We start from the raw sequence: 27,215 nt of genomic DNA on the forward strand, positions 1-27,215 counted from the left end.
TATCCAGACACAGGGATCTCTCTCAGCGGTCCTGAGTATCACACTCCTCTCACTCTGTCACCCCCGGCAACCACCAACCACTCCCAACTGTCACTTCTCCTTCAAGAAATATATATATATATATATTTTTTTTTAAATCTTTATAAACACTTAATTAACAAATTAAATTAAGAAATTAATTGTTAGTATACCAAATTTCAGCCCTTTGAGGTTTTTTTTTCCACACACACTAAGAATTTAGTAGGTCAGTGTATAACTCTGCCAGCAGGTGGCGCTGCCACTTGGTTTTATTTTTTCCACACAGACAGACTAACACACGCCACTAAGCATTTATAATAATATATATATATATATATATATATATATATATATATATATATATATATATATATATATATATATATATATATATATATATATTATAGCTGGATCTATATATAGCTATTCTCACATTTGTATACTGCACACACTATACGTCACTTTGTAATACACTGTATAATATACACCCCCTTTAGGTCACAAGTAATTTAGCAGTGTTCTTTATAACTTTAAGGTCTTTGGGTTTCACTGAAATCAAGAAATTGTGCCAGACACACATGTATTGATATTACCAATTACAAAATTATCCCTGTGAGCAAGAAATAAAAAATTAAGAACACAAGAACTTTTTTTCATTCTTAACTGTAATAAATGACCACCCATCTGCATGTCCAAAACTACAGTGCTGCTAGAACAGGGTCCATCAGGGCCAAACATTAGGAATGAAACGGTTTGGATGTCTCAAGCTGGAAAACTCGAACAGTGTATAAACAATTACAGAATTTACAGAGCGGCGTATTACACCTCTCACAGAACACAAAACGCTGCTCACCAGATGTTCCACCAGTAAGACTTTGGGCAAGAAACCAATTTCTCTTCCAAAAAACTAATTGTTTGGATCACTTATCTTTGCTTAGCAACAATTGGCATTCCAGGAAAAGGATCGAAATGTCCAAAAACCTGCCAACATGCCAATGTGTTTCTGATTGAACATGCCTTGTTATGTTCTAAGCACACAACAGACTTAATTGGTTATCTCTAGTGGAATTTCATTTATTTATTTTGCAAATGCAAAAGTACACCATTTAACTGCAAGTAATTGAGTTTGTATATAAAGAGGTTTCAAGTTATTAATGCTTTATCCTGCCAATACCATTGCTTTAAAAACACAAAAAACAAAAAAACAAAGTTAATCGCCTTAAAAGACTGAGCTGAAAATGCATTTTAGAATAATTATGAACATTCACTTAATATATTTGGGTGTCCTGGTTTAGCACCTACACCTTCAGGGTACAAGTCTCCACTTGGGTTTTAGTGATGAACAATCTGACATACTGGATAGGACTAGATGTGTGCATGCAGCCGTAGGTGGCCTCAGAGAGAGCGATAGAAACCAATAAATTCCTCTTCTACCCACTATGATACGAGCCGATGATTTACAGCCTCATTTGACCAGACATAACAGTGGCTTAAGTGGGCAGTGCAAAATTATGACTTAATATTGTTTTGTTTTTTTAGGAACTTAAATGAAACAAAAAAAACTCAAAAACCTGATGAAGTGATGACGGGCAGACTTTAACCTAGGTGACAAAACTCTGCTCAGCAGCATATTAGGAACATTTTAATGGAAAATAAACGCATGTAAGCCCAATGACCCAGCTCAAGGCAGCCCAATATGGGACCAGCCCGAGGGGCAAGTGCCCCCCAGGCCAGCATGCCCCTATCCATGTTCAAGGACTTTATCCATTATGTCTTTTAAAATGATAGTGTCTTACAATTGGGGCTCAATGTGAAAAAAGCATCTAAAAGAAAACACAGTGGACTCTTAAAATGAACATGTTTTAATGTCTATTGTCTCTATCTATATATCTAGATTTTTTTTATATATTACACACAGATATACATATGCACGTATATACACACACACACACACACGTACGTACATATAAATACATAAATACACATACATACACATACATACACATACTCCTCACTTCATCTACCTCCCCCTCCAAGAGGGAAATTATTTTAGAACCTGTAAGCTAGCTTTCTGTTGCTGGCTTTATTGCAGGTGTATTATTCTAAATAAATGGAAAATGGTTACCCAGGATCACATTCATTGTAGATCTCCAGAGACCTCACAAAATCCTTCATCTCCTTTCCGGGAGACAAGTAGAAGCCAAAAGGAATAAAAACAAGTTGGGAGAGAAGATGATTTTTAATCTTGCACATCTATCAAAACATTAATACATGTAACTTTGTGATATGGTTTATACTTTTGCAATTTACAGTTTGTTGTCAGTTTAACAGTTTGTTTAAGCAAGTCAGAAAACATTACTCAAGTACTACTTTCAGTGGCTACTGTTGAAAATTGTTTTTTATTTTGGCAAGAGTAGCTTAATATTCTCCAAATAAAAATACATTTGGGTTAACCAATCAGGTTTATGAAAAGAACTCTTTACCGTATTCACTAAAATTAGGTATAGCAGAATAAACTCATGACAGCTAGTACGAAATCCAAGACTCAAGCACTACAAAAACTATGTAAGGGCAACAAATCAGTCTGTCAGCTGCTGACCATACAGTGGCCTATACAGCTAGTTCTAGTAGTCCTGTAAACCGCGCTACAGGTGGCCCCAACACAGATATGATGATTGCTATGCGTTTCCTGACGTAATATTCTGGTTAGTGAGGACTGGCAGTACCTAAGGACAACTTAGGTAAGCCAATGTTTCCTGAACAATATCACCCATCAAGCTTGGGCACAGTGGTGGACCTTGGAGTGGACACCCATGTCCTAACATTGGTATTTAAATGTTAGAATTTAGAGGGCCTATGTGGCACAATCCTACTTTATGCCTTGATTACTGCCCATGGTAACTAATTCACCACAGCTTTTTTTTTTTTTTTTCCTCCTCAAATTGTCAGTTAAGACACTAGAATTTCGTGGAATTCTCCTGGACTAGCTGCTGGCCACCTCCCGGATCTCAACAGGACGTTAACCATGACGCCACTTGGACCTCTTTTCTGGGTAACATTATGTAAGGAAGGTTTTTAAAAGTTATTATTTTGTGTTACACGTCGTATTCAGAAGACACTAAATCACAAATGTGCGGCACACAAACGGCTAGTTTTCAATCTGCAGCTACAAATGTGCAAGGAAAGGAAAATGCTGCAGTCCTGGATCATGTCACTGGACAGTACAATTTGAATATGGTATGCACAAAAGCACTGGCGAGAACAAATTATAAAGTGCATTTTATAGCTACATATGCATATTTCTTCATGTACAGAGTTACATTTAAGGCTTGTTCACACATATGTGCGCTAGGTAAACTGGTAAAAACCTCAAGAAAACTAAAGAGTTTTAGGGGTATATTTACTAAACTGCAGGTTTGAAAAAGTGAAAATGTTGTCTATAGCAACCAATCAGATTCTAACTGTCATTTTGTAGAATGTACTAAATAACTAGAATCTGATTGGTTGCTATAGGCAACATCTCCACTTTTACAAATCCGCAGTTTAGTAAATATACCCCTTAATGTATTTTAAGTCTGGCTTTGTGTGAGCTGTTAGTCATAAACTACTGTATTGATAGTGTTCTTTGACATATGAGAAAAAGGATGTGCTGCTTTCTAAAATTCGAAACACCGCTAAACTAACATTTTAGAATACAATGTTGGGTTTGGCATCAATCTTTATTTTTCCTGTATTGAATATATATATTAACGTATAAATGAGGCCGCAATGATTCTCACCACTTAGGTGCCTGTGTTTGGCAATACACTAGGTGTGCCTGCATATGTTCTGTAATGTGACCGACTGCCTGGCAATGAAGGACTAGAGTCCCAGTACAGCCACTAATATACATTATGGGGATGTAACTAGGGAAGTAGTGGAAGCCCAGGTTTTATCCTTTTGCACATGAAACCTGTAGAGCGCCTTCACTTTAGCTCCCATATGGTCAGAGCAGCATGTTATACATTGCCTGCAGCTACTCTACAATAACACTTAGTGAACAGCTGCAATTACAATTTGGCATTTTTCAGCTCTACCCTTCCCCACAAGAGTACAGTAAAGACCTGTGGGATCTGGTCTGTATATGTTACCAGTGTTTGTTTTGAAATTTGAATATACTGTACATTCCGGCACTTTTCTACCTTGCTCACTTAATAGATGCCGTCTACAGAAAGTTCTTTTTTGCTTCTTTAGCACATTCTTTTAGCAAACCAGGAGGTAGCAATCATAATAACCATATATCCAAGACTACAAAATGTTAAAAAGGGTTCCAATATCTGGCTACTTTTACTTAAAGTACAGGGGAAATATACAAGGGGAAAGATATTTACATAGCTTTCCTAACGGTTTAGTGAAACAGAGTTCTATCGGTCTTTCCTATTGGGCTCTAATATTTAAAGATGCCTTCCAACCGGATTTTTTTTTAACACATGCTGTTGTGTATATTTTTTCACTCCAAATAACCATATTATATTATAGAAATAGCTGATCAACTATATGAAAATAAATAATGGGAGTTTTCGTGAATCTTTAACATTGGTAGATTAGCTCTACAATTAAAAATGATCAAGAGGAGTGTCTCAGTTTTGCAAAGCATCTTTGCTTGTAACGTTTTTAGAAATATTCATATATTGGTCTTATTTGCACCAGACTGATTCTAACTAATCTCTGTTACTTACTGATTGATATGGTCAATTTGCAGAAGGAATCAGAAATGAAGGAACGTTCCTAATTTTGCACTTGTTTCAGAGATCAGACTCAGATCTTTATTGGTCTTCCAGGTGCAACCACCCAGAGAAACCTAAATCATGGAGACCCAGAACTGGAATACTAGGAATGTGGATGGGATCACATAACCTTTATTTTATTTTGACACAAACAAAAAATAAAAATAAATTGACCCATTTGCATCCTTTTTTTGGTTTCAACACAATGGCGACCAAACCCCAAATTTGTAGCCCCTCCGCCTGTAGCTATAGAGATTGCGAGGGGCAATGTGTTTTAAGAGTGAAGGTTCCAATGACTGATGGCTTATGCAGTATGTTGTGAAGGGGGTGTTCTAGTGTGAATAAGGGTTGCACAAATTGGAAATGGTTCTTTAATTTGTCACTCAAAAACATGGAGTATAGAAGTCTGAATAATGTCCACATGGAAAGGAAATTCATAGGGTGTGTGAACAAGCTCTGCATAACATAGATCTTTGATATTTGGCCAATAATATTATTTATTATTATGGGTCATATTTACCTTCTCTTTAAAGTGTTTGCAAGTAATTTGAATCTTGAAAACACACACAATCAAAAAGCTGTATTATATAACTGGCACATTGCCAAATATCTTCTCTGTACATTAAAAATAAATTGCATTAAAACCAATGCACAGTTATAGAACATTTATAGTCAACTTTTGAAATTTGTTTTAAAGGTTTCAGCTGGTGTTTTCTGAAGTTTTACGTATGAGTCTGATGAAGTTCTCTTCAGAGCCAAGCGTGAGTCATCCAATGGCAAATGTATTCACAGTAACCAATACCGCTTCTAAAGAGAATTCGATTAAAAACTCCTGGAGATTGGGTGGTAACAGCACGGAGCGGTCCTCATCCTTTTATGACACAGATCTGAATCTTTAAAGTCTAGGCAGGAAATAAAGTGCGAGTCACATTGCAGACAGACCTGCCACAGGTCCTGTGGGCGTAACAGTGCAAATATTTACAGCATTATGCTATTAATTAAAAAAGGGAACATGTTGAAATTGAGCAACACATTTTCAATGCAGTGATGTAATTGTTACAATAAAGGACCAGAGGACTGTTTAAATAGTTGTTTATATGTTGTAGTTCAAGAAACATAGTACAATGGTAGTATATTTATTATGCTAGATATATTGTTTAATTTACACTGTCTGTTTCATCCTTTCCATACAGTGCATACATATCACTAAGGTGTACTATGACTTAATCTGAACATATGGCCTTAGCCTACAGGTTACGAAATATTATTTTTCTCATGCCCACTAACATAAGTGGAAATTTGTGCGCCAAGATATTGCAGAATCAATGAATTGCACAAAATGAATGATAAGCCCACATCAGAAGGACACTTTAAAAAAAAAATACGGAACTTGATCAACTGTACATGGACCACATGGCTGAAAGGTCAAAGACAACACATCTCAGGCAAAACGCCACACAGGATTTTGGAGACCCAACTGGAATAACATATATAAGAAACCACTGAAAGCCACTGAAGCAATAGCACGAAGATATAATAGAGGGTGATAACAAAAGAAAATTATATAAGAGAGAAAAAGCTTACACTTTTGTTTAATACGTTTTAAGGTGACAAATCATGACAGAATAATAAATGAAGCAAGACATTAGAACTGAAGGGGAATACATTGTCTGGTCATTTTGCTATAGACAAAGCTATTTTGTAAGTACGAGGCTGGTCACTGAAGCAGAAAGGATGACTTAATATACTCCAAAAATATGTATACGATTATGCAGATTGTTAACTTATATGGTTCTGAAAGTTTACGTTCAACGTACAGGTAGTGGACAGAAAAGATAATGTAAACAGTAGATAGTTGGCCTCAAGAGGTTGGTCCAACATTGCCGTGTTCTCCTCACATCCAGCCCTATGCAATAGCGGAAGTCCAGCCACTCCAGGCAGCAGCATCCCTCCACAAGAAAGGTCATTAAACCGACGCCTGACTGATGGTCTTGAAGAACAGGGGCGATTAGAGATAAATGGACTTCTTTCATGGCCTTCTCGCCAGACCTGCCACACATTACAGTTTGTAGTCTGAAGATGCTCGCCCGTTTTGCCTAGCCTATTAATGAGATATGAAGATAATGGGGTGTGCACAGCTGCCCATTATTGCCCTTTAGATGTAACCTTTCACAAGGACATCACCTTAAACACCGAAGAGCTGTCTTGGTCACTAAAGCTCCAGCCAAACAAGTTCCAACAATCCCCCCTCAGGTCTCTCCTCTTGGAGCCATGCTATCCATACTTCTGGACAACCTGAACAGTCCAGCATCTTTATATATTAGCCTTACAATTCTGGGATGTATTTGCTTTACCAACGCATGATCCATATATACAAGGCATGGAAAAAACATGGCATTCGTTATAATCTAATGGAACTAGCGATCAAGACTCATTCAGGCCGTGAGCGCACAGAAAATGTGTAGAAACCAATTTTCTTACATGCAAAGTGTTTAATGTATGTGGTAAATTGTTTTAAACTTCATTTTAATTACTTCTTCCAAGATGTATTGAACCTGACAAGTAGGTAAATCAATACCGTGCACATCATGCAGCAATGCAGGTTTTAAACTAAAATGCGTAGGACTATGCTATGGAAGCGAAGTTTATAAAAATGAATTTTTCAGCCCAAGGGAGTCTACTGGCAGTTTACAATGTCCTCTCAACATCTGTAAATGGAACATATTTCCTTTACTTTTCTTACAAAGATGAATAAACAGAACATGGAAAATCTGTCACATTCCAAAATCATCAATTGTTGCCCTGAAAATTATACTAATATATTCCAAGCTATGCAATCTTCCTTTAAACATAATATGGTTTAGCCCAGAGAAAGAAAATGCCTCTTCGGTCTGAATGACTGATCAAATGTTTCTCATTTTCTATTAGAGTTACGTTTCAATAGCTGGATGGCTCAGCGCTTGTAACATGCAATACACTAAAGGAACAGACTGACTCAGGTAACTCGACCTAGAGTATGCACCGCCCCATAAATTGCTTTATAATGAGCAATACATCCTGGAAATTTTTCTCCATGGATTGTTTCTGTGCTACAGCAATACAATAACCAGTTCCCTCTATATTTTGCAAGACACTATTCCACAATATAAAGAGATATCGCTGATGACATAGCACCATCAAAGCTGATATTGCAAAATTATTTCCAAATCATTATGGGTAAATACCTAGCGTTTTCCTGTCTGACATCTGAAAGCTAGCACATTCTGGCACCAGAATTTGTCCAACATCCAAACAGCTGAGAGATACTTGTTGCTAAAATGCTCGGCAAACACGCACACATCACATGTTCCTATAGTCATTGTAAAGCTAACTTACAATAAAATGTTACAATTGTAACCATGATCAATTAAAAATAATAATTCACTGCTTTCCTATAGGTTGTAATATACCCTCTCTGTCTTTTTTGGTTTAATGTGCATTTACCGAATGTATCTGATGCGTTTCCCTGCCATTTGAACCACTACTGTATGTATATTTCTCACTTTGGAAAATGTAATAAAAATCTTTGCGTTAAAAAATAATAATTCACCAACACAGGTAGTGAGGTCACAGTACCAGTGAGTTTTAAGATTGTTTGAGCTTCGGAAATTGTTGCATGCATCTAGATGACCGATATTGTGCCACTTTCAAAAGGCAGATGGGTATTTACCCATGAAAAAAAATGAGTCTCCCTGGTCTAACACTGGTTAGCTGTAGTAACTCCCACACAAGGGAGGTAGCATAATGTGAAGCAATTTAACAGTAAAGAAATATTACATATTGTATTATTTGGTATTACTCAATGTGAGAACATAGCCCAGCAGAAATGATTATCTCCTAGAGTACAGGGTGGCAACACAAAATGAGTGCAAAATAAAAACAAAAAGCTTCTGCTTCCCAGCACTCAACACTTGTCAGAGGGGAGAACGATGCCCCACAAATACAACCAGATTAGACCGCATAAATAACACAGATTGAAGATACTTGCAAATCCATTAACTGGCCCAAAGAACCAGATCCCTTGGGGCCCAATAAGTGTAGTCAACCGGTAACAGATTTTCCTTCTCATCAGATGTTCCAGATTGTTGGAAGCTGTGAGCCCACACACGTCAAATGGAGAACAATTTGGTCTAAAATTAGTAAATCGCTATGTATATGTGCAGCCTTAGTTTTCAGGCTCATTCAAAAGGACCATTTTTCACCAACTCTTTACCAGGGTTTCTCAGCTTGTTAATAAAACACTTAGGGCTAGATTTACTAAGCTGCAGGTTTGAAAAAGTGGGGATGTTGCCTATAGCAACCAATCAGATTCTAGCTTTCATTTATTTAGTGCTTTCTACAAAATGACAGCTAGAATCTGATTGGTTGCTATGGGCAACATCCCCACTTTTTCAAACCCGCAGCTTAGTAAATCTAGCCCTTACTCTTGTTCAAGTCAGACATGACAAAAATGTCTGTTTCTTTTTAAACAAACATGCTTTTGCAATGAGCCGTTACTCCATCCCACACACTCAACTAGAGACCCTGCCAAGCTTGCAAACTGAATACCCTGCATCTCCAGACAAAAACAGTGACCCACTTCACACTATCCATGTGTTTCTCTGTAGATCCCCTGTTTTTCCATTTTGTTTTTTTTTTTTTTTTTTTTTTAAGATAGTAAAATGACAGTTTACCTAGTTAAAGGAGCAACCCCGTAAAAAAAAAAAAAAAAAAGATATATATATATATATATCAGCAGATAGATTAAAACGTGGCGCTCAAACACAGAATATATGAGTGGAAGTTAATAATAAATATCCAATGTAGGAAAACACTTTCTTCATAAGAGAAGGCCCTCCCAAAATACGGATGGTACTCCGAGAATAAATGAATCAATATATACAAAGATAGGAGGATAAAGTGGCGCCAATATAGGTAGTGTTAGCTGGTAACAATCACCCAGACAGTCAATGATTATTGAAATGCAGAGTATGAATCTTAGCAAGCTGGTACAGTCATTATTCAACAGCTTCCAGATACTCCAACTCTATACCGAAATGCAGACAGAGAAAAGCAAAAGATGTAGTGTCACAGGCACCCGTGATGTACAGTATAATAATAATAGATGGCAGCGTACCCAATAGATATAAATAAACAGCTTATCTGTGTCAGAATAATCTGAACGTAGTCTCCAGACGGCCAAGTGAATCAGGAACCGATGTGTAAACTGCTTGTGAAGATATATTATATCTGGATCATCAACCACAGCAAATTCGCTGCTTGCAAACTCCACTCAGCCGATATTTAAAAAAGGAAAAAGCCATATAGTGTAGTACTTTTTCAACGATTTAAAATCGGCATATATCATAAAAAATGCACACTCACAATATATATATATTTTAAATGCTTATCTGTAATCCTGTAGTATAAGGAATACTGCTACACAGTGTGGATATCTGGACCCTCCATGAAGTGAACACCGATGGACTCCATACAAACTCAAAGGGAAAACTCTCACGGACCAGGTGGGCAGCAGAGCCTTCAATATACCAGGAATAGATGATAGGAAACAACCTCAACGCGTTTAGTCATGTTCATTACAAAGCGTTTCGTCATGTAAAGACTTCATCAGGATGAATAGGTTTGCCCCCAGTTTATTCAGGCTGCTATTCATGATTTCTGGTACTTCAGTTTGCAGTGTCATGTGACTTCCATGGCAACCACAGTTACATGGCACATGACGTAGTCAGCAGAGGAGTCTTGGAACTCCTCTGAGTGCAGTCTGCTCATACATCCTCCACCCGCTTCTTCCCCCAATGTCATTACATGACCGGAGACTTCCTATGCAACACATTGAAATAGAAGGAGTTTGACTGCTCCACTCCAGAGAGAAAAAAAAAAAAAAAAAAAAAAGGGAGTTAATGATTTGTAGGACATCCAAGAGGGAAAAATAAATATATATTATATTTTTTAGGTTTTCATGCAAAGCCAATCACCCAACATGTTCCACCCGAGAGGGCTATTGAGGTCAAATCCCTCTCCCCTCAGCCGATCACCATTCCAGCAAGAAACTTGAGAGAAAGGGATGTAGTGTGATACTGTGGGAAAGGTCGCCGTGTCGGGGAGCCAGTCAGCAGTGCCCGCCTGGCCAGACAAACAGTGTCATTGCCGCGAGCCAATCCGGGCTCGCTGCGAGAGTGTGATGACGCACTGTAATCAGGCGTCGACGTCTATTTAAGATGCCCGCGTCGGCACCAGGGAGGGCAGTCAATGGCGGAAACGGAGGAGAGCAGACCTCGTGGGACCGCGGTGGAAGACGACAGAAGACCAGTCGGCAGCAGAGACAGAGCCCTTGTCAGGGCTGAGAGCTACTCTGTCTATTGAAGACCCGGTGGTGGAGAGAAGGGGAGAGGAGTCCTGGCGGCCATCCCTGGAAGGCCAGAAAAAGACATACGCAGAGATAGCCAAAAAGTATCCCTGGAACAGGTATGGACCCTGGGGCATCACCTCTCTCGGGCCCGCACCCTAGACCCTCTCTGTAAGCGGCCATCTTTTCCTGGGCAAAAGGCATACCAGGCATTAGGCCTGAGCCACAGTTAAGGGTGGCCACTGTAGGCTAATATTGGGCTTTAGGCCCACTGGGTAGGTAGGGGGCTCACCCCCATTATAGGGAACAAGGCCCTTAGTTAGGTTTGGGTGTTAGGCCGCCACGAGGTACAGGGCTTTACCCCACAGGCAGGGCACAAGGCCCTCAGCCAGGTAGGCCCCTAGGCAGGGCAGGGCACTAGGCCCATCTTTGGTCTAGAGCACACAGAAGGCTCCATGTAGAGTAGGAAGGTATTGTTGTGGGTATTGTGTACTGCATTGATGTTATGGGCATGGTGTACTGCATTGCCTACTGTATTGTGGGGGGGCCTGTGGTAATGTATTAGCGTGCGTGTACGTAGGTTGTGCTGCGTTTCCTCTCCAGGAGCAGGAAGTTGGTGTCCTGTTGGAGAGAGGTGCATGTGTTTGGTCCGTTCTCTGGCTGCACACTAGGCCTGGAAGGGGCAAGGAGAAGGGGCAAGGAGAACGGGTGAAGCACTACGTACGGTAGTTCTCCCGCCAGGTACGTACACGTCATACCCGTATGTTCCAGCGGTAGTGGTTGGGTTTCTCGCTGGCATTGCAACCCAGCCTTTCTGAGTTCCAGGGGAGCTTCCCGTGGTTCTATTTGGGTGTCTGTTCCGAGTTCCGGCAGGATAGCCTGACGGTTCAAGGACAGGCAGTTTCTCGTGAGGTAAGGCGTGGTTAACCAGAGTTCTGGCAGTGCACGGATGGTTCCAGGTTGGAACCGCCAGATACAGCAATGCTTTGCTGGCATATGTAACCCTGTCACTTGAACCGCTGGGTGGCCCTCACCACTGGTGAGTAGAGAGTTTGGGCGAGAATGTTCTCTGTCCCAAATACACTACATCAACTGCAATGTACAAGTGTGATTACTAATAAAACACATTATTTCACCCTTACAAGCAATTATTTTCTCTCCCATACACCCGGCAATCTTGTTCATAGTTCTACTCTTGAAGTTTATCATCATGAATCATTGTTCTGCTCTAAGCTGTTTACATAGCAAAACTGTGTGCACTTCATCACCTCCCATCTCTGACACAGACATAGAGGAAGGGTATATAAAGATTAGGATAGAATAATAAAGAAACGTGCAGAAAAATATCTGCCTTTCTTCATACATTCATAAACCGTTATATTACCATATTTTCTCTTGTTTTGTACTGGTTACTATAGAAACGCCCAGTACACAGGCTTGAGACAGCACAGGCTCAAGATATACTGTAGGTTATTTAAACTCATTAACACACAATAAACCTATCGAATGTCATTCAATTACTTATTCTAATAAGAGTAGTGCCTATTAACATTGACAATCAAATTGTATTTTTCTTTTGAGAGAACACGTAGCTGGAGCACAATTTTCTTGGGCAAGTGGCACCAATAAGCTGTGGAGGATACCCTTTCAAAAGAATCAGCGTGGTTAGGAGGGTGCCGAGAGACTGAAATCCTGTAACAGTTGCTGGATCACAAAATTTAACATGAAAAACCCATCAGTAGATACTGTAGTATATAAAGGATAATTCCTTCCAAAATTGCTGATTTACCAATGATTTAGCAAAAGTAACCCCAGATCCCCAAAGCTTACATACCTAGGATCTGACATTTAGGCTATCCAGTGTGTTCCCTGACATCCTGCACACATGTGCCACTGCTCCAAAAATACAGATAGGTGAGGCAGCGGTTCCTATTTATGCAGTTTATTATTTACCTAACTGCAGGATATAGTTCTATACTGCGATTTTAAATTGTTCTGGCCAGAATGTGGTTATGCTTTATAAATGTATTAAAATATAATTTTGTATATCCACTTCTCTTATCTTTACATATACCCATTTCATGCGCCCAGAAACCGATTCCATATTTTCAATATTAAAAAAATAAAAAATAAAAAACAGATTGACAGCAGCAAGGAGAGCCCAGTGCTATCAGCCAGACTGTAGTCACCCCTGCTGCTCCACCAACACACTGTCTGCAGGACTGTGCAGGAGTGAGCGAAGCAGGATGTCGGGGGGTTCCAGCCAGATATCTTCAACAATAGTTCCTTGTAAAGTTTAGTGACCAAGCTTTACTTAAGCATATGCCGCTCATAACTGAAGTTGTATTACCGTGCCACACTTTATTTTAATTCAGGTTGAACGTAAAATGCAATTTGAATATATTTATATTCTTTATACAATGCAAATGTTTGATATTTGAGATATATTTAATTTATGGAAAGCCGTTTTTTTTCTTACTACTAAATCTTTCTATGTGAAGGTATACTGAAGAATAGTTATTTTATGTTTGTGGTGCAGCAATATCCTGCACTCTTCAAGATGTACAGCTTTATCCTCTGAGGTCATACTTGCCCAATGGGGCCCAATGGTATGACCTCTGAGGTCATACTGGGGGCCCAATGGTATAAATCGGGAATGTAAGTGACAAGATTTGTTTTCTAACCTTTAATAGCTTTTGCATTTCTCAGCCTTTTGATTGATGGCCGTATAAACAAGTCACATAATGCTGCTTTAGCCACATTTGGATAATGTGGATTGGATAATGGCCAATACCCATACTGGTATTAAAATTCTGCATTAAACATGTGGTTCCAAGTTGAGCACATGTAAAGAGATGTGAAAATAAGAAATCGATGTACAATATTAGACCATACATATTTTCATTTTATGTGCATTTAAACTTGCATTGCAAATAAAATTTTTGTTTTGTTTTTAATACTTCATCCATTTCAGTGCGCCTGACGTGAGTCAACGTACCAGAATGGTTTATAAGCATTTTTACATGCAATAAATAAAATGCATATTCATAACCCATTGTTTTAGAAATGGCATATCTGTACAGATTAGTCCTTTTCAAAATGCGCCAAGTAAAGCTTTGCTTGTTCTATAAAACGAAATTATATCATTTTACATTTAACAAAATACTGTCACACAAGTGCAGAATGTAATAGTAATGTATACAAATTGACAACTAAAAGATTGGCGTCACATTTATTAACAAACATCTGCCTACTATATGCGTTTGCAAACCCAGATACAATAGATTTGTTGTGATCGTTATACTATACAGTGTTGCCGCTTTATTAAGTTTCAAAACTGAAATGTAAAGTTAGGAATGGGATTCCCATATATTGACTTACTAGTTACATTATATCTTGCATTTTAGTAGTAACCAAATCTAAAAGCATTATTCATAATCAAGCAGGATTGCCAGATGTTCTTCCTAGTCCCCTATTGGTTGCCACCTGCTGGTTGCCAGTAGTATTGCGACTACTTATTAAAAAAAAATATTATACACTATATTAGAAACATGTGTAGTATCTTGTATAAAGATTATGAATCAACCATCTTAAAAATAAATAATTTAAAACACAGGATCTATGCTTACAGCTAGGTATTATTTCTCGCAGAGCAGACAAGCCTTAAAAAGTTACACTGTGGTTATTTGGCTTATTAAGCAAAAAGTCTTCAGATACAGTTAAGAAAGTCAATATTATCTGAGTCACACATGAAAATAATACATCCTATGTCTAGCACCCATGTTAATAAAGGAGAGGTTTCGGAAAAGCACAGCAAGAGATTGGCATTCAATCAGATAGATCGTGAATTTTCAGCTACAGGACATTTCTGCAACTGTTTCTGGGGAAAACATCAAAACCTAACTCAAAGTCAGAGCTCTCAGACAGTCTATTTCGAAGTTTCTGTAATGCACACAATGTGGGGGGTGGGGGGGGGGGGGGGGGAACTTATTTTGATTTATTTTTCCAAAGATTTTTTTTTTTTAAACAATTTTCATTATAATTGCTCTGTGAGTATTCTCCTCTGCTCAGCATGTTGGATTAATTCTAAGTAGGCATTACTGCCATTTCTGAGGGGGAGGGAAGGCTATACAGGTAACACGATAAAATGAGGGCAATATATGTATTGAGTGCACTAACAGGATCTTACCTTCTGAAAGAAATCTTCACCACTTTTGCCTTTTCCTTCTGCCGCTGCTGTAAAAAGACAAAAACCTCTGTTTAATGACATGAATATAGCAAAGCCGAGTGCAAAGTCATATCGCATGTAATGAATTTGTATAGGTTGGCGAACATGAACACAAAAAAACCAAACACCTTATGAACAGACCAAACCTTACTGTTCCGAATAGTTACTTAATGCTTCAGGCAGCTAATAAAACTATAAAATTGTAAAATAAAATTCAAGAATTCCATTGTGAAGTAACATGAGCATGCTACTTAGAAATAACATTGAGACAAGGAAAAGGCCCTTTTCTTACTCATCATCTCCCTTCTCTAATGTTGCTGTTATTCTATGCAAATCAAAACCAATACACATTCTAGTAGTTTATAAAGAAAGACCCTTCTTTCTAAAGTTCTTCTCTGTTGTCAAGAGATTTTAGATGTTGGTTCCACTAACAATTGGTAAAATATCTTTAAAGGAGTTTTTCTTTTAATTTTTCAAAGATAGTCAATTACAATACAGTAGTTTTATACAAAGTAAAGGTTTTTGTTGGTTCTCATTTAAGCGAACAATCAACAATTCTATTGACTCCCTAGGGAGGGATCGCTCAGAATATAAATTTGAATAATGTTTTCAGCATATAATTATGCATTACTGTAGGCTGGTAGGAAAGTGTTGAACCTGGCGGTTCTCTCCCCCCCCTTCATCCATTGCTGTTTCATTTCCCTCATCCCACCTAGTTACTTATTGCTAGAAACCCACATAGATGACAAAAAAAAATAAAACATTTGTGAATGTTTGCTAAGCCACGCGTTTTGACCCCCTGAGAGAAGATCTTGCTGTAAGAAATGTTACTAAAATAACTAATAACTAACTTGTAACTAAAATATATAATAAAACTTTGAGGATGGGTGGGGGTGGAAGAGACACCATTTTTATAACAAATTGCAGGAATGTTTTTTGCAGAATTATTAACACATACCTCTATGCTAGCACTAACTTGAAGCACAAATTAAACTTTATTAGTCTTTGCATCCCAATGTTACTTCAGTAGTATGCCATACCTGCTTTCAGCTCAATTCATTTAAAGAATGATTAGATTACGGAAGTTTACTTCAATGAAAGCACCCAATGGCTGAAACAGGTGTTCACCATTGATGCTTACAACACTTAGTTAGCTCTCTTAATTACATGTTGTAGGAAAAACCATGTCTAGAGGTGTAGTTTATCATATGGACCATAAAATGTTACTTATAATTGTTATTTTTTGAAAACAGAATATGTAATACATAAGTATGACAGTGTCTCAATTTATATTAAGACACAGGTATTCAATTGTTAGCGTTAACGCTAACAATTGAATACCCCCCAGTCAATTGTGCCATGAACAGATTTCAGTAGTCAAGACACTGACACATTAACTCCCTTACTACTTTACTACTTGGGGATAAGTGGGGCACAGCTTCACCATGCATCCCAAATCTACTCTAGTTATGGATGGATGAATGGGTCAGGGGTACAATACATAATTACTTTGGTGTCCCTTACGTACCATGTAATACCGCTTTCATACTGCCGCCCAGGCAATATCCCAGGTATATGAACACGGGATATTGCCGGGGACAGAGGCTCCCCCAGAGTCAAAGTCCCAGGTAGATCGCGTTCATACTGACCACAGGTCTGCCCGGTTCTCCAAGACAACATTACAAGAGGAGTTCTGATTGGCTCCTCTTGTGAGGTTTTTTTTTTTTTCCCTTTCGTTTTGTTTCTTTACTTTAACATCGTGTCTGGTGAGACCCGGGTTGAAAAATCTGGGTCGCACCATTCATAGTGCAGGCTTCTCGGGGCAGACCCGGGAATTACCCCACCAAAAGACCCGGGTCCAATTCAGACCCGGGATTTAGATCTGAAACCATTCATACTGCACCTCGACCCAGCTTGCCCTGGCGGAAAGCCTGGGTTTTTGGTGCAGTATGAGTGGGGTATAAGTTATACAGGCAGAGAGTCCCAATCATGACTAAGACAGAGTAAGGCTGGGTACACACTACAGAAATTTTCTCCTGATGCGATATCCTTAACGATTTTACTAACAATTAAACAAAAAAGCCCTGATCAGCATGCTGACTCATGTGTACACAATTTACCTTCAGATCTGTGCTCTTCATCTGTCATAACTATCGAATGAAAAGATGGCGACTGCAGTATTCTAACATCGTTTCATTGTTTATCAAAATGTTTAGTCTGGTTTAAAAATCAAATACGATGTTCTTTGGAACCATAATCTTATCATTGCAGCACACACACTAATGCGATATTATACCCAACGGATATTTATCATGTGATTGGCCCAATAATCAGCTGAACCCTGTAGCGTGTACCCAGCTTTAGTCCAAACTTCCATAACAAATAAAATCCTGTTCCTGCAAAACTACTTACAGGTGAGAAATGTATGGCAGCATTCACACTGGCCCAAGGAACAACGACGCAATACCATTCTTTGGATAGAGATCAGTGTTGTCACCAATTCCTGAATAATGGCGCACACACACATTATGTGCAGAAGAGAACTGGCACAGTTTCCTAGGAAAACTTTCCCTATACGTTCTATGGAAAATTTATGTTGCTGTAAACTATTAAATTTCACCACAAAATTGCCCTTAAACAGAACACAGCGCGCCCTGGATTTACACATAAGCATGCTGTTCTTCAGTGGCAAGACTCATACACACAATCAAGTATTTCTTTCTACAGTCACTATGAGGAGCACTGCTAAACAATTTATACCTGAATGGGAATACCAAGGACAGTGTGGGAAAGCACACTGTATTTACCAAATAAAATTTTTATGACTATTTTGGTGCACCATACAAATACACATTTAAAAACTACCAAACATGTCAGATAAAGGATACCTGTACTAGATATCAAGCTCTTTGCTATAGGGCTTTTTCAAGGTGAAATACAAATCAACATTTTTTCCAGGATAGAAAAATGTCAGTAATTACTATAATATGATATATGGCAGACAGTAAAGTGCAATAAAATTGGAAGAGATACAAAACCCTTATACAGTATCCCTCCTATTAAGGTACTTTAAACTGTCAACAGTAACTGCATGATGTATGCGGAGACCATGCTAATCTAGTACTTTTCATGAGGAAACATTGGTCAGTAACTGGGCTGCATTTTTGCTGGATAAAGACATGCGTTGTTCACATAAATTACTGCGTTAATGGTTAGCAGTCAAAGTTATTCATTTATTCTACACTCATGTTCCTGAGCAACTTTAAATGGTTGTATTACCTATTATTTAAACTATTGAGTAATGAAAGCTAAAAATAAAACATTTTTAACATATTTGAACCTTTAGCTCCATTCAGATCCTTCAATCATGGCAATTTAAATACAATGGAATTAATGGTATAAAAGAATAAAAGGAATTTTGTGGAAAATAATTTTTTTACCCAAAATTTAATTTTGTGTACTGCAGATCACATTTAATGTTTTCATTGCAGGGACTCATGTTTTAGACTTTTGGGACGAGAGATTAAATGACTTGTGCAAGGTTTTAAAGAACGGTCAACGGGAACTCAAGACTGATGGTTTGATAATCTATTTAATGCACCTGCAGCAGCCATTTAGTGGAGTGATCCAAAATCCATGAAACTGTAGCCTATCAATGTACCGTCAACTGTTTTACTTGTGAATATTTTGCCGGCTCGTGCTTCAGTAGTGTCAAAACTTCCTAGTAAATAGACAGGCGGCAGTCTCATGAATCAACCAATAAAATGATGCCCTCCACTGTTCATAGTAGTCATATGAAATCTACTGTACACGCACCTATCACCAAAAAATGTCAGAACCATGTTCAACAGAGTGCAATGGGTGGACCAAACATACACTACATGATTTAATGGCTTACTTTACATTTTAAAAAAAAAAAAAAACCAAAAGAAAACAAAAAAACAGGATTGTGGAAAAAGAAAGCAACAGCAGCTACAAGATGGCACTTCCCATGTAATGTGCTGGAGCTAGCAATAATACCTGCTAAATAAACTGTGCAGGAGGAGAAAGTATTAAGAAGTGCACTTTTGCAACAGTTAAACTTCAACGTGTTTTCCTCCAGCACAATAATTGTTTTTCATGTTTGATCTGAGATGATCTGGTGCTCAAGTTTGTCTGTACTGCACCACACACTAGTGTCCACTACACATTATGTCTGTGGTAAACACCTGTGTATTCAAGGGGGGAGGGGTGGCTGGAGACCTCTAGTGTTGGTTGCACGTACCCACCAGTGAGCCGGGGCAACAATGAGCACTTAATGTTGCAGCTTAAGCCACTAGGGGCACCTTTCCCAATATAATAAAGTTATCAAGCTGCGCCGTGGCTCCCCGGCGATCTCACAGGGGTGCCAAGGCCGGGGCAGGTGGTAAGCAAGCCAGAGGACTACTTTGCAATAATTCTGGCTTTGGGGGCGCCTTGAAAAAATTATGGAGACCCTAAGGGTGGCTCAAATTGAGAAAATTTGGGATCCATTGCAATATAACCTGATATGCATTAAAGCGTTTTTTGATATTTGAATATTCGTTAATTTAGTTTCATTTTCGCACACCAACAGATATATTTTATTGATTATTTCCCATCACTATCGATTATATTGATTGGGCCCTGACATTTGTTTACTTTGAGGGTTGTGGACATTCTACGTGCAACATTCCATGAGGTTTCAGGACATACAATGTGAATTCACTATACAACTTCCTAAGGAACAAAGGAACAGTGCACATCACTCTCCATTGGGACATTTTCGATATTTGAACTCACGATTACCTTAACAGTAATGATGCCTCCGATTTCCTTACTCTAGACCATTGATTTCTTAGTATTTTGGGACTTTATACACCAGTATGCCTTTACTTTGGGTCATTCACTCCTTTGGTTTGTTTATATATGATCGGTACGGTTTTAGATGTTAAGTATTCATTTTTATATTTGTGTGTCTATATTGTAATATTGGAACATAACGGCCAATACTCACATTAGACAGTACACTTTCCTCTATCAGTTTGTCACTAATTACTACGAGCGCAGATGGGACACCCCATATTGTTTTAGATATTATATTAGCCTAACCACACACTGAAGTAAAAAACAAGACCAAGCATTGTTACACATACGTAGTTAACATTCCATTTATTCTTCACATCTGTACAACTAAAAACACCTTATATATTGGTTGCAAATAATGTAGATATATTCTTTTATTGACAGTCAATAGACTTCATTTAGCAGCTATTTACCCTCCGTTTCTCATTAGATTATTCCTAATCACGTTTTTGTATATTACATAGAAGGCTGAGGACAAAACTTACATTATTTCTTCACCATGAGCTAAAACATCACCCTACACAGAACAATGTTTGTTCTTCTCATTTGACAGTTTTACTTAAAACAGATATGGGCCAAAAATTTCCAAGGAACACAAGCAATGTCCAGACTGCTGGAACTGCTCCTATTCAATGAAATATAATCTATATAGTTCACACTTTGTTCCTATGAAACGGATTGAAAAAAAAAATATTCAGCAGTTCGTAAAAAAATGAGAATACAAAAAACTGACTTAGGCTGGTGTCACACTGGTGGTTTGACAGTTCGTAAGATACAGTGTTAATAAGCTGTCGGACACCTGCAGCGACACAGCATTTTCACTAGGAAAAGTAAAACACTTCTTGCATGAGGGTTTCAAGCAGTGGTTCTAAACACACATGGATAGTTAAAATTTGTTTCCCAATGAATGCAATGCGTCTGTTCTTGAGCATCTCATATAATCACCCCACATTTAACTAAATCTAAAAATGTGGCGTTCTAAGACACAAGTGTGGCACCAAGCTTAAAATATAAAAGCGATATATATTTGTACTTAATGTGGCAGACTTAAGTTTGTCATTAAAATTCATCTAGTACAATCAGTTAATTGAGCAAATTGGTCACACACATGGAAAAGGAACAAGCTGCTTAGATCTGATCAGATTGCAGCCAATTTCCATTGCAAACGTTTCATTCAAATTTAAGGGATTGTCAACCAACCTAGCTTTACATCCTTCCAATTTAAATGCGGCATCATGGAATTTTGATGGCTTAGGATGGTGTCAGAAAACATGCTGTACAAGAACTAGCAAGTTTGGGGGAATTTACCAACTGACCAAGAATGTTAACGTCTATGGGTCGCTTTAGTAAAGGTGATACAAAGATATTTCAGTACAAAGAACAGTTGAAGAAATTCTGAGAGAGCATTCCAAGATGCATTGAAGCAAAACTAATTTTGAGAGACTTGTGCACCACAATATTTTATCAAGGTTACTACTTCCAAGATTATATATCAAACAAGCGCTAGGCAACATCAATAAAAGCTTATAGTTTACCTACATGTAAAAAAAAAAGCCACAAATCTTTGTGTTTAAAAGGTCGTATATTTGACGAGTAGTGCTGGCCATATTGTATAATCTACACAGACTACCAAAAACAAGTCATAACAACGCTTCTATCATTATACAAATGAACATGTAAAACAATCCCTTTCACTGGCCTCAAACGGGAGGTCACGAAAACCAAAACAGATGGGTGGTACAACCTAAAGCAAAACCAGAAACCACACGCGCCGATTTTACTTAGAATTTCAGGGCTTGGTAACTGAACAATAATGTAGCCTAATATCAAGTAAATAACCTTTCTGGTCTAATTACTTTACACAAACCATAGGGCCACCTCTGAAGAGGCTTTCAGGGGTGGCACAATTATGAGTCTGAGCCAAGAGTAATAAATATACGCTTGTTTTAAAATTCACTCGAGTTGAAATTATGCACCGGATAACTCAAAATATTTTCATTTCAACCAATGAGCATTTCCACTTAACCCCAAATCAGGTGTCGTTTGATATTAATGTACGCTATGCAGACATCGGTCATGCGCTGAATGTATATTTATTTAGTGAAAGTACAAGTGCTATTACCAGAGCCAAATGAAACGAGCATATTGTCCACCAAGTGCAGTCGATCTTACTCTTTCACCTATAGCTCTGTTACAAAGTTAAATATCTAATGAAAGTACATTACTAGGAAAGTATGCAGGAAGCTCCACAGCTGTAGTGCAGATCTGTAAAAAACCCGACATTGGAATCCCCTCCCTTACCACAAATACAATACAAAGACCTTCCAAAAGAAACAGTGCGAGTATGGTGTTTATTATACTGAAGACAGACATTAAAGTAATCTTATTATGCAGAGAGCAACCCATTCCAAGGCACCAGCTTTCAGTGTCTGGTAAGATTTGTATGTTCTGGATCATAAAATTAGCAATTTAATTGTAAAAAAAAAATGATGACATTTTCTGTGTTAGTTTCCAACTACTGTATATGTAATATTTCATTTAAAAAAAAAAAAAAAACAAAAGTCCATAAAAAAAAAAAAAAAAAAAAAAGCATAACTTATTTTAGACTGCAAAAGGTGCTTGCGGGAGAGGGTTGCCTCGGCAGCAACATACCAGTTTAACAGACTGCCTGGGTATTTGATATCTATTCAGAAATTCTTCCATTTTATAATTTCTCATATTCCTCATATGTAGATGCGACCCAACCCAGGTTGTTAGGAATACAAGTAATAAAAATAAACACAAACATAGCCCTTTCAATCTGCCCAAGTCATAACTTGACACTCCCCTCACTGCCTCAAATATAACATTTTCTGCAGCACAATCTTGTTGACCCATTTTGCTAATACAACATGGCTATAAATTTACTACAGGATACATATGCACTCAGTAGCCACTCTAAGAGGTACACCTGCTCATCCAGCAAACATCTAGTCAGCATGGTCAAGAGATTCAGTTGTTCAGATCAAACACCAGAATGGGTAAGGAACGTGATCTAAGTGACTGACTGTGGAATAATTGCTCATGCCAGACAGGGTGGTTTGAACCAAAACTACTGATTTACTTGGATTTTCACGCACAAGAGTCACGAGAGTTTATGGAGAATGGTATGCAGAACAAGAAACATTCATGGACCAGCAACTTTCTGGACAAAGCCACTGTGATAGAGAGGTCAGAGGAGAATGGCCAGGCTGGATCAAGCTGGCAGCAGTATCTCAAATAAACATGCATAATATGCAGAAGACCAAGGTTGGACATATTGTGCCTTCAGAGATGAAGTCGATAGGATACAGCAACAGATCATACAAGGTTCTACTCCTGGCAGAACTTGGTGTAAACAAAACGAATGCATGGATCCATTCTGCTGGTTCAGGCTGGTGGTGGTGGCGAGAGTCATTTTGGCACACATTTGGCCCCTTAATACCAACTGAGCATCATTAAAATGCAGTCTACCAGAGTATTGTGGCTGTGCATCCCTTTATGGACACAGCCTGCCCATCTGCTAATGGCTACTTCCAGTGGGATAACGAGCCATGTCGCACAGCACACGTCATCTTAAGCTGGTTCTTATGAGGTTCAGTGTACCCCATTGGCCTCCGCAATTACCAGACCTAAAAGGCCAAAAAAGATTCACAGCATGAATATGGAGCTGACCAGCCTTCAGCAACTGAGTGATGGTATCATGTCAGCATGTTCTGGGGGCAAAAGGGTCCTACACAGTAGAAGAAAGCAGTACCTAATGAAGAGGCCACTGATTATATTCTATTAGATGTTTATTAATGTCCATTAAGGATGGCCCATACGGCCGTGAACTTCTGCATTTGGTGTTAGTTTCTGGCTCCAGAGAAGTAGTCATAAGGTTTTTGTTCAGTTCCTGGCTCCCAGATTTATGAACACTAACAATGAAGGTCATTCACAGCTAATGGAGAAGTAATAAGCCAGGTTCTCTCAAATCCAGTCCTCAGGGATCTCTAACAGTGCATGTTTTTCAGGTCACAAGGGAAATTAGTATTTATGCCTAGGTAAGGTCTCACCTGCCAGACAACACAAATTGACCCGTGTTGCACAGATCAATATATTTACAGTTTAGTAAAGTAATAGAATTTTTTTTTTATAAAATACATATATATTCACCGTAAAAAATTTTCATTCTCACATTCACCATAGTGTTTTATCTTGGATCAATTGCAAGACTTTAATTAGTCTTGCAATTGATCCAAGATAAAACACACTTGTTCGAGAGGTGCCAGAGTTAAAAATAAAATAAAAAAATTATAACAAATCCAAGAAAATATCTTTATAGAAGGGCAGAATATTAGAATTTAAGAACCTTTTCAAAATATGGGGGGGGGGGGGGAACCCTAAATAACCTCAATATAAAAACACTATTAACCTTCCCAGCGCTACATTTAAGTGTGTTTATAGGGAGCCTATCAGGGGGTTTGTTTTTTTTGGGGTTTTTTTTTTTAAACTATGTAGACAACCAGCAGGGTCCTGTCATTGTCCCTTAAATGTTGCAGGCAGTATGACTTGCGACCCTTACATTCGCATTTGCTGGTGTCGCTATTTATCCCAGGAATGTCGGAAATTATGGATGTCAATTTTTACGAAAGTCTGCATTTTCTATATGTTGCCATCATCAAGGTCGGCATTTTAGCGTCCAATTCACTTCTGTTGCAATAAGAACGTTCGTTATTTCGTACCCCATCCCGTCTGTAAGAAACCTAGGACTTGGGTTTCAATTTTTATTCCAGCAAAACACACATTGGAGAGGCTTAAGAATCAAAATACTAAATGTACTGGAGTTGTCCAGACAGACCCTAATCCCATTGATATCTATGTAATGATTTGGTTGGGGACTGTTGGTGAGCAGCAATTTTCAAACTGATGGAACTCTGAACACTACAATAATGCAAGCAAGAAAGGGTGAACAGTGCAATCACATTTGCAACTGTAATTGCAGGAAAATGTGTTTCAATACTTGGCAGAAGCAAGGCGAGTGACTACTCATTTAAATCAATTATTGTGTTCATTTCTAAATAAGCAAAAGCTTTACGGCCTATTCACATGCATCTGCTCTTCATGCTTTAAATGCATGAAAGGTGCAATACAAATAGAACCAATAAAAGTCCATGTTGCCATTTTAAAGACGTAGCGCTACGGTAGACGTTCGTTTTACAAATGTAACACCTTTACTCATGTGTTACACGCTACCAGTAGATTGTACAAATAGTATTTTGTGCTAATCAGTGGAAAGAATGGTTGAATAAAATCATTTGATTTGTAAGAAAATAAAGTGTGATAAATGCCATAAAAGGTGCTTATAGTTACTGTATACATAAACAAGGAAAGCTAAACAATTTCGTTTTGGTATAAACTAATGGGTTTGTGCCAAGTAAACAAACAGGATCTTGAAATCCTTTTTAACTTATGTTTGTACTATACTTACCTACTCTCTAGGATTTTCCGGGAGGCTCCCGAATTTTCGGGGAGCCCTCCCAGTCTCCCGGAAGAGTAGGCAAACCTCCCGGACCCTGTAAAATGCTGAAATTCATTGAATAGCGGGGGGGGGGGGGGGGGGCTTAATAGCTAGCGTCATTAAGTCCCGCTCCCCGATATTCAATACTTTGTATTTCTGTATTTTCTGGTAAGGGTGGGGCTATAGTGACAATGATGTCATCACACCCCCTCCTACCCTGTCACATGATCTGTACTCTGATCTCCCGGAGTACAGATTTAAAAAAGTAGGCAAGTATGATTTGTTGTACTGCTGTTAAATTGTAGTGTTCATGTTCCCCTCTTGCCGGGAATTCACACTTGAAACATTAAAAGATCTTCTGCATAAAAAAAATAATGTCCATACATTACTGTTCTATACTAGCATAATTCATTTTTAATACATTACAGTGTACAAAACCTTAGCAATGTTTAGGAATAATCAAAAGTGCTATATATCGCGTAAAAAGGGCAGCATTACCGCCTATTGGGATTTTACATACTTACATTAAGTTCAAGAGTTCAGAATTCTTCAAATTACACACTTATGAGTCATTATAAAATAGATTCCAAACACAGAAAAACTACATTTTTGTGATTTTTAAAATCATTTGTTATCTGGATACTTGAAAGACTAAAATGGCGTCTTAAAACCTCAAAACATTGTGCTTAATAAAATTCTAAGTCAGCAATTTTGCTTTTTGGAAAACTGCTGTTTTGGTGGAGTAATGAATTGGTTTTTTTTGTCTGACTAGCACCGGACATCTGGAAGTAGTCAGACCCTATATTGTTAAGTAAATCACCTTTTTTTAGCAGATGTCCAAAAGAAATCTGTGTATGGTTATCCAAAGCATATTTCCCCTCTGGCTTTCATACAAGTAATATCTAAAAATAGGGAATTGTCTCTACAGCATAATAACCAATTTCTGGGCAGTTAATATTCAAGATTTCCCGTTAATCCATTTGAAAAACCTGGCTTTACCTGCACATCACCAGGCAGATTTTTTTTTTTAAATTTAATTATAAATGCAAAACCGTTCCGCCTCGGACTCCAATGCTGAGCAGGGTCCAACTCTGCAAATCCTATTCATGAGTCTCCAAAAATCACTTAAAAAGGCGGAAATAGGTTTGTATGTTGTGTATATTCTGCAGTCTTAATATATTAGGGAACGGGTGTCGCCTGGTACCCAAGATAGCTGGTCGTGATCTCTATGCGCTCTGACCCACTGGGAACAATTGGTGGCTTTGTCCCACTTTTACCTTTACATGACAAACTTACCCCTCCTGGGCACCTGAACCATCCCTAAATTGTCACTATTCTGGGAGACAGACTCCTCTCCACATCAGAGACTGTTTGAACACAGTTTCTATGCTTCAGGGCCCAGCAGCACCAAGCAGTCGCCTCCCTCACCACCAGGCT

At 38.3% G+C, this 27,215-nt stretch overlaps 1 protein-coding gene across 2 annotated transcripts in view; it reads right to left on the reverse strand.

Annotated features, from left to right (window-relative positions):
* The window catches only part of BICC1 (BicC family RNA binding protein 1), a 166,217-nt gene that overhangs the window by 82,013 nt on the left and 56,989 nt on the right, over positions 1 to 27,215 (reverse strand). For both annotated transcript variants that reach the window (XM_075216368.1, XM_075216367.1), the window contains exon 2: positions 15,359 to 15,405. In XM_075216368.1, coding sequence (XP_075072469.1) covers positions 15,359 to 15,405 — 47 coding nt within the window. The remainder of the gene's footprint in view (positions 1 to 15,358; positions 15,406 to 27,215) is intronic.

The sequence above is a fragment of the Mixophyes fleayi genome, chromosome 6 (assembly GCF_038048845.1).
Source record: "Mixophyes fleayi isolate aMixFle1 chromosome 6, aMixFle1.hap1, whole genome shotgun sequence".
Taxonomy (NCBI): domain Eukaryota; kingdom Metazoa; phylum Chordata; class Amphibia; order Anura; family Limnodynastidae; genus Mixophyes; species Mixophyes fleayi.